This window comes from Panthera uncia (assembly GCF_023721935.1).
Source record: "Panthera uncia isolate 11264 chromosome C1 unlocalized genomic scaffold, Puncia_PCG_1.0 HiC_scaffold_3, whole genome shotgun sequence".
Classification (NCBI taxonomy): Eukaryota; Metazoa; Chordata; class Mammalia; order Carnivora; family Felidae; genus Panthera; species Panthera uncia.
The window spans coordinates 95,339,628-95,353,705 of NW_026057584.1; the positions used below are offsets into that span (position 1 = coordinate 95,339,628).

General features: G+C 38.6%; 1 protein-coding gene across 1 annotated transcript in view; it reads left to right on the forward strand.

Moving 5' to 3' along the window:
• Positions 1-14,078, forward strand: part of NCKAP5 (NCK associated protein 5) — a 776,078-nt gene that overhangs the window by 333,107 nt on the left and 428,893 nt on the right. The window contains exons 8-10 of the mRNA XM_049615277.1: positions 433-589; positions 810-1,010; positions 2,406-2,539. Coding sequence (XP_049471234.1) covers positions 433-589; positions 810-1,010; positions 2,406-2,539 — 492 coding nt within the window. The remainder of the gene's footprint in view (positions 1-432; positions 590-809; positions 1,011-2,405; positions 2,540-14,078) is intronic.

Sequence of the window (14,078 nt, forward strand, 5' to 3'; positions counted from 1 at the left end):
AAACCTATTGTATTTATGTTCCTGAACATAATGCCTATATTAAGAAGAGGTACCATATCCAGCCCCCTAAAAAAGGAAACTAGATTCTAGGTGTGTTTTGGTTTGCGGGTTTAAAGAAGCTAGGTCCCAACAAACAAACAAACAAACACACCAGGAAGCTAGATCCTATTTCTCCTAGAGCTGAAGCTTTACAGCTCCCTATAAGCAGTAGACTTGGTGCATGTGAAGGTTTTGTGCTGGTCTAGAGGTGGGGCCTGCTGTACTGATTCTCAGGAGGACTTGAACTAATGGAGATGCCCCTGCAGGGCCCGGGGGGTGGGGCTTGGTGTAAGTGGTTCCAACCTACAAGGAATGTTGCTGTTTAGCTCACTGAGTTTCATCAGTGCAATGGGCATGGGGCAAAATGGCATCATCCCACTCTGTCATCCCCAGGTGGACAACTGTCCACCACTCTTCAGGAAGCCCCCACAGAAGAGCAAACAGTCAACTCTCTTGTGTCCCTGGCTTCTGCCAGATCCCTGCCTTTGCCCTGTCTGTACCTGAGATGTCTGCCTGCCAGGTGTCACAGTACATCTGTGTTTTATCACAGGTGTGTGGTTGGGTTTAAGAACTTCAAGTTTTAGAGATTCCCAGAGTTTGGACCTGCACTGATCCTCTGGGGGAGGGTCTCACTGCACTGTGGCCGGTGCTGGTTTGTCTCAGCAATCAGTTACACGATTGGGCAGTGGTTCAGAGTTTATGGTAAAGTGCAACAAAAAGCCGGCACCAAAGTTTGCAGCTCTCACCCAGTATCTTTGTTCCTATGCTAGAAAACAGGGCAGCATGTTGGTGCTGTCAATTCTTTTGCTCCCTCAGAGGCCATGCCTCCATTCCCAAATGTATCCAAGCAGGAGAACTGTTTCTCTGCCTGTGACCCAGGGGAGCCTCAGACCACACTGCCCACTTCTGGGTCTCCACCTTCCTTCCCCACCGGAGTACCACCAAGCCCACCAGGCACAACCCTGGCAATGGTGCAGACCTGCAAATCTGTGCTCCAGATGCTGTGCTCTGCTCCTTATAAAAACTTGTAGTAGTCATCCTCTCTCCTTTTCCCAGCCAGCGGTTTTGAGGAAGAGTTTTTCTTGTGAAGTCCCCTGTGCGTGCTTTCATTCTTTCTCTCTCTTTCTCTTTCACTTCTCTCTCTCTCTCTCTGATCAGTGCTCCCTCCCCATCACAGCACCCACAGTTCTTTTCTCCCCCTAATCAACTCTCTGCAGCTCCTACTTTCCATGATGTGGCCATTTTTCTACCTCTAGTTGTGCAGTTTTGTTTTCTCAGTCCTCAGGTTGATTTTTTGGGTGTTCAAAATGATTTGATATTCATCGAGCTGTGTTCAAGGGCTGAGGCAAGATTAGGGTTCCCCTACTCTTTCGCCAACTTGACTCCTTGTTTTTGGAATGAGTTTTTGCTGGACCATCTATTTTGAGTCATCTAGTCCTTTGAAACCCTGAGTCCCATTTGTGAATGGGCTAGTTTTCTGGGATAATAATAAAGTGAGTGGTTTACCCTATTTTTATCTGTGAAAACCTAATTAGAGAAATAAAAACAAATTATTTAACCTTATTCTCATCAACTCCATGGCCTAATTAAGTTGAAATTGCAGGTCATTGTATAAAAATTAGTTATTTTTCAGGGCGCCTGGGTGGCTCAGTTGCTTTAGCATCCCACTCTTGATTTCAACTCAGGTCATGATCTCACATTTCATGAGTTAGGGCCCACATTGGGCTCCACCCTGTCAGTGTAGAGCCCACTTGTGATTTTCTCTCTCCCCCTCTCTCTGGCACTGCCCCCACCCCGCTTATTCATTCTCTCTCTCTCTCTCTCTCTCTCTCTCTCTCTCTCTCCCTCCCTCCCTCCCTCCCTCAAAAATAAATAAATAAACTTAAAAAATTTTTAAATAGTTAAGATGGTAAATTTAAAAAAGTCAGTTATGTTTCTTTAAAAGCATATACCAGACATTGAAGGTATGAAATAATTCTGAACAGCCTACTAATGATCTTACTCATCACTACTTGAATTACAACATATTTGATAGCATTATTGGGTCATAGATCTTCATATCTGCACAAGAAGCCACTTGGTTTAGTGAAAATTATTCAAGCATTAGAGACAAATCAGGCAGATGATAACTGTTACCTTCTGGTTTTTATGACAAATTACTTAGATGTCTCTGATCCTTAGTTTTCTTATCTGTAATAGGAGGTTAATAATAGAACCTACTTGATGGGGTTGTAATGAGGATGAAATTAATTTATATATAAAGTCCAACTTAGCAGTTGGTAACTGACAGCTCTTACTAATTATTTTTTTCTCATAGTAATTAAGAAACACCTTCTAAAAAGTCATTCCCTTTGTGCCTTTTATAGCATGAGAAGCTGATGCATGAATTGGAAGAGGAGAGACACTTACGTCTTCAGAGTGAGAAGCGGTTGCAGGAGGTGACACTGGAGTCTGAGCGCAACCGAGTTCAGATGCGTGGTCTGCAGCAACAATTCTCTAGGTACGCCTCTGAACTGAGCCTCTTGATTCTGGAGGTGCATCTCTTCCTGCACCAATAGCACTTGTGCTTGAGTTTTCATTATGAAAGCTTCTCTTGAATTTGAGAAGCTAATTTCCTAAGAGCTTAGACCTTCTTTTCTGGCCCAGCCATCAGATAGTATTGGAGTTGATTGGCTGAGACTTGATATTTGCACCTCACATAGTCTTGGCTTTATTGGATCTGGTTGTCTTTTCTTCTCTCATGGCTTTCCAAGGGATCTTCCAGGAAGAAGTAGTCGCTGTGTGGCTGTAGGAATGCCCTGTGAAAGACCAACCAGGAGGATGAAAGTTTACCAGTTATTATAATTCTATTTTAAAGTGGACAGAGAATGTGAATCTAATTGTTCAGGAAGCACTTACTCAGTACTTAAAGGAAACATTTACCAATGGTTAAAAAACTCTAAATCAATGTGTTTCTTTCCTTTAAAAAGACGTAACTTGAATTTGGAAGGAGGCTTCTGATTAGATTTAATTCCTGCACAGTCAGAATCTTTCAGCTACCAATTATAGTTACTATGGGACCAGTTGAAGGTTCAGTCTATTATTTAAAGTCTGTTCAATTCCATGGAAAAAACAGACTTGTGCAGTTCCAATCCTGGGACCTGATAAGGGAACTCTGTGAAAGACGATTTACTTTCATTTCTGTATTTCACTTCACCATTTGCAAAATCAGGGAATTAATTTTGCGTTATTTTTTTCTCTTTCTTGAGGTTATCCCAGGCAGAATCAAGTTTGAGAAGTTGCCTTAAATCTTTTCCGATCAATCTATGTGGATCTTCTGTTTAATTTCCTATTGGGATTTGGATGTGATCAGTGATAGATGATTTGGCTTCCTCATTATGAAGCTTTTATAATGATAGCTTAAGCTTTGAATGCATTGCAGGGAGAAACCAAAGTTGAGCCTACAGATGATTTATTTCATTGTGATGAATACCATGAATGTTTGTGACTTTGGTTTAGAGACTTCTTAGGGGAGCAGGTTAGAAAGGATGGGTGACTCCTCTGTATTCCGAGTCATAATTTAACATCCCATTCCACTCTCTGAGCCCATGATAATACACAGGTGCTGTAGAAATGCACCAATCAGTAGTTTAACAAATGCTTGTCCCACCCCTCATAAGCTATTACTTACACAACCTTGTGCTCAGTTTTTCATTTGGTTTGATGGCAACTCTCACTTTATGTCTCCCAACTTGAAATAATAGATCCAGCCCCCACTTTTGAAGCAACTCTAAAACAAGCACTGCTTTGTAATACTTGCCATTTTAATGATATAGGAAAGGAAGAGGTAGATTGCCCTACCCTTCTTGCACTGTCTAATTGAGATGTCTCTGTATTCAAGCTATTGATTTACAGAGCCGGAGACATATGGCACAGTAAATTATTTTCATATGATACCAGGTCATCTGCTGTAAATCAGATGACACCCATACAGATTTGAGTTGCACCAGAGCCAAGGCTACATCCTAAGCTGAAAGAGAAGATAATTATATGTCGAACAAATAGTGATTGGTTCTACACTCCACATTTTCCACCACTATATTCAGTTTCCTAATATAAAGCATCATTGGAACTGAAAAGTTCAAGTCCAATTACAGCCAAAGAACTAATGTAATTCAGCAATAGATGGGGAAAAAAAGCATATATCGCAGGTAGGATAGTTAGGCAATAATTTAAATAGAACCACTGAACCGTTTTTGATGACCTTTCACATCTTAAACTGTGGTTTATGAGATATTTCTAGTTATGTTTACTTGAACAGTCTTGTTGCTATAACTTAGGTCTTTGTAAAATTCTCTGTATTATAGAACATTTGTATAGCTCATCACCTTTGGATGTGGTCAGTGTCTAAATGCCCATATGTATATGGATAATTTTCTCCTTCTTCTCCCTGGGTTAATGAGTTTATTTTGTACATCATGCTGTCTGAGATGTAGATTTACTTTGAGTGTATTTATGGGATGAGTTTACTTTGAAAAATAATGCTAGTAATTCACCTTTTCAAAAGACACAAAGTAGCTTACAGTAAAAGGTAGTTTTACAATAAGACTAATAAAATGATAATAGAAAATAAAAGCTATAAAAGGATAATGTGGCAAGTTATCATGCTTACATGGCCTGACATGTTTTCTGACAGTGAGCATTTGATTTACCTCTAACATTCCTTGTGGACAACATCAAAAGGAATGTATAACAGCATATGTAATCATTATCTCCTAGACAAAGGCTGCCACTCCTCAGGGAGAGAGACATTATCTCTGGTAACAAACTCATACCAGAACACATCCCTCGGCCCCTTCAGAGATGGCACAGGAGGATATAATAGACAGTGGTCCAAAATGGTTCAGAGTAGGATTAATTCTTAGAAGTACTGCTGCTTCTGTAATCTCACTTATGTCTACAAAGTTAAGGAATTTATGAAGTTCACAGTATGTGAAATAGGAATGCTGGGTTCATATCTAAATGATAATGAGTAAAATAGAACTCCAGTGCTCACGGTTCTCAAGTCAGGCACTGTACTGCAAGTTCACGGCAACATCTAAATATACATGTGTTGTATCTTTTTAGTACCTATTTTATTAACCTGGGGCACAGAGACATGAGATGCTGAGGACTGGGTGGAGCTACGAGAAGTATTTTCCTGGTATAGTTGATGGTATTGTCACCATGGGGCCATCTGAACAGTAGTAAAGGAGATACTGAGTCTCAGATTCAAGATGAGGTGAGGCATTGGAGAGGAAAGCAGATAGTGAAGTTAGAAGCTGGGACAATTAAGTGTATGTATGAGGTAGAGTTCAGGCATCAGAATGAGCACTGCAGCATAATTAGTCCAGGGCTTGATTTTATGCAGTTTCAGTGAGGTGATATGGTGCCTTAAAGTTACCAGACAAACCTGAACATTGTGATTATCTGGGGTAATGAGTAAGGGGATCACTTAGGCCATAAACATCTGTAAAAACGTTTGCATGAGTAATTCTCTTTTTATGTGGCCACCAAACCTTCACTTATAATCCCCCCCCTTTCCTCTTGACCTCTGATTAGGGTATAATGATCAGCAGTGGTCCAAAATTTGGGTAATAAAAAAAGGGAGAGAGATGTGACCATAGATTACATAATCAGCTCTAAGCTCATAAATCATAAATCGCCTGTATTGAGGATGATTCGGGAAGCCATAACAAGCTTGATTCTGACCATTACATCCTTTAATATAAATATGGAGAACAGAAAAGGTGTTTCCAAATTAAACCGTTGCCATAGATGAAGGAACATTTCAATAGGGTGGTGCTTAGAGACAGGTGGCTTCTTTGTCTTGCTATTTGGTGATATAAATCAAAGATGCCTTCCAAATGTCATAATGATTATTTGACCTGTCATCTGTGTGGTATACATGGCTGGGCACATTTTATGTAAGATTAGCTTTGTGCCCACCCTTCTATAATTGGGTAGCTGTCTCTACCCTCCCTTTAACTGTTCTATTGAAGTGTGCATCTCTAGGCAGCTGAGGTAATAATGCTGTGAGTGAGGCTATGTCACTGCCTTCCCTCCTATATAAAGATGATTAGTGTTGGAACCCCCAGCGTCATTACCTTGAGTAAATGAGGTGGTTGTGCATCCCTTAGATTCACCTAGAGAAGCACTTAAGGAACACTCTCTCCAACCAGGTGGGTAAAATAACAATGATTTGAAAGAAAACAGATTTGTGGAGAAATCAGCAATACAGAGTACTGATATCATGTCACCCATGCATGATTTACACCTGTATTTGAGTTGGTTCCTTTGGAAGCAGTACAGTCAATGTGTGGATTATTGCTGAAAGCTGTTGCTCTTATCAGACAATCAACCATTTTTATTGTGTGTACAATAAAATAGAACACAGTATGTATCCTCACAAAATGTAGACTCCACATGGAAAAGACTTATGTATGTAAATGAACAAAAAAACCCCACATATATAGCATAGCTGTAAATAAAGGGAACTTTTATCCAAATTCAAGACAGCCAAACTTGATATTTGTTAATGGCATGCTATCATGCAAAAGCATGAATCAAGCCAGGTGAAATAAATGAGTGATTGCCCAGTGCTACTAGCAATAATAATGCACATGGTTATCATATGACAGCTCTGTGCTGCAGTATATTTGAAGCTTTAAATTAGAATCAGCCTGGTAGACTCACCACCACGAAGACATATTTCATAAACTATCTACTGTTAGCAACCCATATCGCACTCATAGCATCATTAGGAATTAGTTAGTGCTTTTCCACAGCCTTGAAATGTTCCCCATGTGTGTGCGTGTGTGTGTGTGTGTGTGTGTGTGTGTATGCACGCGCAAGTGCTTGTATGTGCATATTTACACCATGCAGTGTAAATTTAAGTAAAGGGAACAGTTAAGCTTTGTCACCCATAATAGGCAAGGGTAGTTAAAAATCACCCAAATGGAGTCCAAGCTTTCACTCTCTACCTCCAGGATTTCTTTTCACCTGTTCTGACCTTCTCTCCCTGCACAGTTATCTGCTGCCTTGAAGCTATTTCTTTGCTTACTATAACTGGGATTTCTTCTATCACAGTTGATTGCTATGCTTAAGTGCAGTCGGCTGCATGCTGAACTTGAAGGAGACGTAAATTGAGATGGTTTTACTACTTAACTCGTTCACTGGTTGCTGTTCACATTATCGGCTCTCAGAAACTTTATGGAATTCTAGGGTTCATTTTCTGCTGCCCATTTCGAAGCTGTAGGCACCTGGCATAGAAGTGTGTGTTGAAGAGGATAATATGCCCTTAAATGTTCTACCCACGTATTCCCTTCTGCCTCTGTATCTGTCTGGTGCATTAAAAGAACATTTTGTCTACATCTTTAGAAGGAGTAAAACATAACAAGATGAGAAAAGCTGTCAATTGACCTTAGGACAATCGATAGCACAGAGCTCTTCTGCCCCTTTTCTACATTTGTTCCCATCTCAGACCTTTGTCAACTTTAACCTATCACAGGGGCTGGTTCTCCTGAGCGCCTTGTTCCTCCTGATGAATATAGAGGGAAATTTTCTGTTGATTTGGAGTTGCTATTTCCATGCTATAAGCAATATTTCTAGCTAAGACTTTTCATAAGAATGGAGGTCTCTCATCTCCTTTGAGAAAATCTACCAGAAGTTTAAAATGAGAAGGCAGTGCTGGTTAAATGATAAATTTTCTTCAAATCACACAGATGGAAGAAAGATTTTTAAATAGCATCTTTTAAAATGCCTCATTCACATAGTATGGATCATGTTTTAATGTAAGAAGTTTATATCTTAGTGATCTAGTGTTTAAGCTCTTGCTTGAGCAAAGCAGAGGGAGACTAAAACCAACTATAAGAGAATGGCTGGGGGGAGGGGGAATGGGGAAGACCATTTTCAGCTCCCTGAGCAACAGCTAACTTAATAATAAGCATTTCTTAATTCCTTTATATTTCTGTTTCTGCATAAGGCATGATGACATTGTCAAATGTTTCCTAAATTCTTAATAGAGGTATACGTTGTTGAGTAGAAAACTTAGAAGTTATATTGTGTGTTATTTATCTCTAGTAGTGAAAATAGTATTAACACAGACTATAGTTTCGGTTTTATTTCACAGAGCAACATCTTATTAAATGGGCTTTCTAGGATGTGGTTCTAGCTCCATTTCTTTTTTAAAAAATTTTTAAAAATGTTTATTTATTTTTGAGAGAGACAGAGCACAAATGGGAGAGGGGCAGACAGAGAGGGAGACAGAATCCAAAGCTGACTCCAGGCTCTGAGCTGTCAGCACAGAGCCTGATGGGAGGCTTGAACTCACAATCTGCGAGATCATGACCTGAGCCAAAGTCAGACACTTAATGGACTGAGCCACCCAGGTTCCCCTCTAGCTTCACCTCTAGCTAACTTAATCACTTTGGTTAAGTAATTCGACCTTTTTAGAACTCAGTTTGATCATTTGTAAAGTGAAAAAGTTGAATTGCTTATAGTTTTATAATGCTTCTTACAGTTTTTAAAAGACAGTGAATTTAAACTATATTTAAACTGAAATGTATTACTTGAGTGAAGTTCTAACCAGACCTTCTTGAAGTTCTAACCACCAGGCTTTTGTGTTGGGAACCTGGAGTGAACTATCTTGCTCTCTACAGTATGATCCTTGTGTAACTCGGTGGGGGAGGGGGAGACGGTGGGCTTTCACCATGTCTATTTTGGTTACTTGACTCTGGAGACATCAAGATTAGAAAGCTGCCATGCCCAGATGAAATATCTCTGTTGAGGATAGACAAAATTGAATACTCAGGAACCTGACTGGCAAAAGGAAGCTACAATCCTCTGCAGTGGACATAACCATTATTGCTCTCGGCTCTGATGTTGTCTGCTTTAGGATTTATTTGAACTGGCTCAGAAAAAGCCTGAACAGAAAGAACTTTATGACACCCAGAATTGTTTTCACTTTTAAACAATTTCTCTGAAGAAATAGCCATCAATAAAAACGAACAACCAACAAAACAAACAAAAACAGTGATTTAGTCTCTCTTCTAAACTTTTTTTTTTAATTACCCATCGCACTCTTACTGTGTTACCATCCCCATCCCAACCTATTTTTTTTTTCTTTTAAGAAAATACAGGATATAGAATCCATTTTATTTTAAAACTGTAAACTATGTTCATTCTTACTGTCAATAATAAATACTTTTTTGGTCAGGTCTACAGAAAATCCATTTTGTAGGTGTACAGTTTGATCAGTTTTGACAAACATACACCATCATATAACTACCGCTGCCATCAAAATACAGCATATTTTCCTGCCCCTGAGAAGTTTCTTTATTTCCCTTTGTTGTCCATTCCGATTCCATACGCCAAATGTATGACCAATGACTGATCTCTCTCCCTATAGTTTTGCCTTTTCCAGGAAATCATACAACTTAATTTATCAAGTATTTCACTTTCTGTGTCTGGTTTCTTTCACCTCGTGTGTCTTTTGATATGCATCCTTGTTGTTGCATGTGTCAGTAGTTCATTCCCTTTTATTGCTTAGTAACATTCCATTGTAAAAAAAGTACCTATTTGTTTATCCATGCAGCTACTCGTGGGTTTCTTCCAGTTTTAGGAGTATAAAGTTGCTATAAACTTGCAACTTTCATGCTCTAGTTTCATTGTTTTCCATTTCTCTTGGGTATATAACTAAGAATCGGATTACAAACTCATGTAGGAAATATATGTTTAACTTTACAAGAAACAGCCAAACTTTTTCCAAAGTAGCTGTGCAATTTTGCATTCTCACTAGCAAAGATTAGGAGTTATTCCATGTTAACAAATGCATCTGGAAAAGCAAAACCCAGATACAGAAAACCACACAAGAAATACCTGGCTTATTCAATTATTTTAAGGTGAACACTTGTAACCAACATCAAGTCAAGAAAGAAAACTCTGCTAGCCCCCCAGAGGGCCCTAGGGGCCTCTTCCCAATTTCAACCTTCATCTTCCCCAACTAAATAACTAATATCTTGGTTTTAGAGTAATAACCTCCTGGTGTTTTTAATAGTGCTATCACTTAATGTGCATCCCCAGACACTTTAGTTTAGTCTTGGTTGTTTGTTATAAAACTGGTTATATATTTTAGGTTTCTTTTAATGAATAGCTTGCCTTCCATCACTTGATTTTCTTTCAGATATCTACTGAAGAACCTGGAGCATTTGACCTACAGAGTTTATCAGTTTAAATTAAATTAGTTGTTTTCTATTCTTGGGGCAATTGAACATGTTTCTCTGTCCTCCATATTTTCTGCAAATTGGCATCTGTTTCTATACTTTGCTGCTAGTAATGATCTAAATAAGGAGTTCAGGGTTGTTGCTTAAGGAGTGGAGATCTTTTCTCATATCCCCATATATTTCTTACACTACAACCAATAACCTTTTCCATAATAGGCATTCAATAAACATTTGTTGGTTGAAGAATGAATGAATGAATGAATGAATGAATGAATATAAGAATGAATGAATATCTTCACTTAAACAGAAAGATGCGGCCAGAATTGCACTATGTACGACTAAGGTTAACCATGGAAGAATTTTAAAGGTAGTGTGTTTATGATAGAAATTTGCTTCCAAGAGAAGTTGTAGAATGGCCTTCCCTGTGAATCTGTAAAATTTTGATAATAGTCATCATTCTTAGAGTCATAAACCATGATGGCCGGGGAGGATGAAGACCCGATTTTCCATTCCTGAGCTTCTATGATAGAGTACTCACCTATAAAAGATGAGTTGCCTTTTCTCAGAATATTCTTTGCAGAATTCCTGTCTGCAGGGCACTAAATGGAATTTGGTGCATTAAAAGTTTACTTCCCATAGGGCAAAGTTTACTTTCAGAGAGTGTTTTATGACCCTCAGATAACTTTTATACGAGTGTTTCTATGGTAGCGTATGGGGCAAATGCAATGGCAGCAATCTGAGGAGTGAGGATTATTTTCTGATTACCTTTTTCGTCCATAAGCAGTGCCTTTAATGAATGGTATCCCCACAGAGTGTGTCTCTGAGTGCTGGCTGTAAACACTTGGAACTCTTCTTTGGGATCCTTGATATAATTTGTGAAAAATTATTCAGTTAACATGGTTCTTGTTTATAAATATGTACATCTGCTGTTAACGAACAGCCTGGAGCTTTTAGGAATGTTCTTCTGAGAATAAAACAGAGAATTAGCTGTGCTGAAGCTGTGGGCTTCTGACAAAAGAAACATGTTGTGGTTTTCATTAAATTGTGTTTCAGGGGGCGCCTGGGTGGCTCAGTCGGTTAAGCGGCCGACTTCGGCTCAGGTCATGATCTTGCGGTCCATGGGTTCGAGCCCCGCGTTGGGCTCTGTGCTGACAGCTCAGAGCCTGGAGCCTGTTTCAGATTCTGTGTCTCCCTCTCTCTGCCCCTCCCCCGTTCATGCTCTGTCTCTCTCTGCCTCAAAAATAAATAAATGTTAAAAAAATTTTTAAAAAAATTGTGTTTCAGAATTCTTTGTATTTTTCTTCTGACTGAAGGTTTTCACCTTTCATTTGGAGTAGTAGCAAGTGACAGGATATATTTTCACAAAGCACAAAGATGAGTTTCTTTTGCCATGTTTAATGTAGTTTTTGCAACATTTCAAACTTCTCTTTTATAATAAGCATTTTTATTATTATTGATAGCAACATAGTCACAAATATCATGTTTTATACTTTTATTTTTCAATGTTTCCAAAACCATTCCTTACATTATTTCATTCAGTTTTCACTTTAACCTTTGGCATTGTAAGCAAAGGCACATTGTGATATCATAATTTTAATAAATAACACTGTCACAACTTTACCAAAATGAAGTGACTTGTCCACAGTCACATGGCTAGGTGGATCTCAGTCTAGACCCCAGGACTTCTGGCATCTGGACAAATATTGTCTATTTCCTCGTTAATTCATTTTGTAGTTTTTGATCATTGATAGAAAATGAAGATACTAAAAATATTAGAAACAATTGTGTTTCATGTAGATTTCAGCCTTGATTGTATATGTAGACATTCTGCCACTGACCAGGTTTCTTAGACTTTATCATCAGTTGACTGAGATTGTACCCAAAGAAACTTGGGCCCCAGTGATTAATGAAATTCAATTAAATTAAAAGGAGATCTTGGTAGCCACTGTTTTCCCATTTCAGAGTCCATAAAGAAGTTTCTGTAGTTGTCTCTCTTTAGTGCGTATCCCTTTTATAGCCTCTACTTTCTTAGTATATTTCTGTACAGCATCATTAAACCAGCTGGACTGATGATGAAAATGGTACCTTCAGACATCTAGCCTACCACCAAAATACAATTATATTTATTACATGAACTGTGTAGTCATTGAATTTAGCTGAGATGACCCAGATTTCCCCTTGGCTATGGACTTGGACAGTATATATTTAGCTAATAAAACCCAGTTCCAAATTCACCTTCTCTCTGATGTTTTTTTTTTTTAATTCCACTTTCCTCACTTAATTATTATACATATTGTAAATACATTAAGTATATATTTTTATTTGCTAACGGTTTTGGACCTCAATATAGTATATTCCCCCAGTAGAATGTAAACTTCTTATAGCTTTTGCCTGATACATAGTAGGTGTTTTATAAATGTTGAAATAAATATTTCCAATTGGCCATATTGCTATATTAAACTACCATTTATTGAACCCCTACTCTGGATGACATTTGGCTATTCTGTCATATCATATTTACCTAAATCACTTTCAGATTCCTAAATTACTTTATTTTTTTCACTTTAAAATTTTTTCACTCAGATAGTATTGTTGCACAGGCAGTAAGTTTTTACAAGAACTAATGAGACCAAAAAGTATGACAGTTTAAAAAGAAAATGACAAAATTGGTTTGACTGTGCTAAGCAAGGTAGAGGGACACAAAATAAGTCATTTCCCCTCTCTCTAAGGATCTTATGGTAAAGAAAGAGTCACACTTGAAAAAAACTAATGCTAGATGAAATCAAATCTTTACTGCAAGAAAGGGAGAAAAAAAAAATGACCTAAGAAAAACTGAGCATGTCAGAAAGGGATTTATTTGAGATGACTATTGAAGGATGTGTAGGTGAGGAGGATTTAATACGGAACTGAAGGAAGGGCATTTTAGGTTAAGAGAACAGAACGCAAAGATAGGTCTAAAGGTGTGAGTATCCGTGATGGGTTTCAGAAGCAGCTAACAGTTGTGTATTGCTCGAGCTTAGTTCTGCTAAGGCCCTTATTTCACACTAGCTGTTTGAATTTAGGCCTTTGTCATCCCCTTGCATCCTGGGTAGTGAAAGAATGCCTGGCCTACCTTTGCAGGTTGATCTTATGAATATCTCAATCACACAAGTCAGTCTTATTTTGAACCCTTTTCCTGAAGCCCAGCGGTCACCTTTGATGTCAGAAAACACTTAAAGAATTGATTTCTATTCCCTCAGCAATTCACATTATTGTCAAGAGAGTCCCTAGTGAAGTAGTAATATATTTAGTATACTTCCAATATGCATGACACATGTAACACTTACAAGTCTATTGCCTTTTCAGAAACAATCACCAAAGCACACGCTATGTTATCAGGAAATACCCTACAGGTCTTTGTAATAGATTTGAATGGTTTCAAGATTCTGCAAACTCGGACTTTATAAGCAGTCTCTCCTGAGTAAAGAATTGAGTGGTAGAGTAGTAAGGCTGTAGTTACTGCCTCAATTCATGGAAAGCCCAGTTCAGGAAAGGCCAGGACCTTAGAGGTTGCAATGACAGTGAGAACATCCATCATTTAATAAAACCTGAATGAAGCACAGAAGGACAGCATCTAAATACACAAGGAGAGAACTCTCAGATGGAAAAAACAGCAAAGTTGCGCACTGGAAACTTCGACAATGACCCTTTATTTTAAGTATATTTGTTTATTTTGAGAGAGAGAGAGAGAGAGAGAGAGAGAGAGCGAGCATGTGCATGAGTTGGGGAGGGGCAGAGAGAGGAGAGAGAATCCCAAGC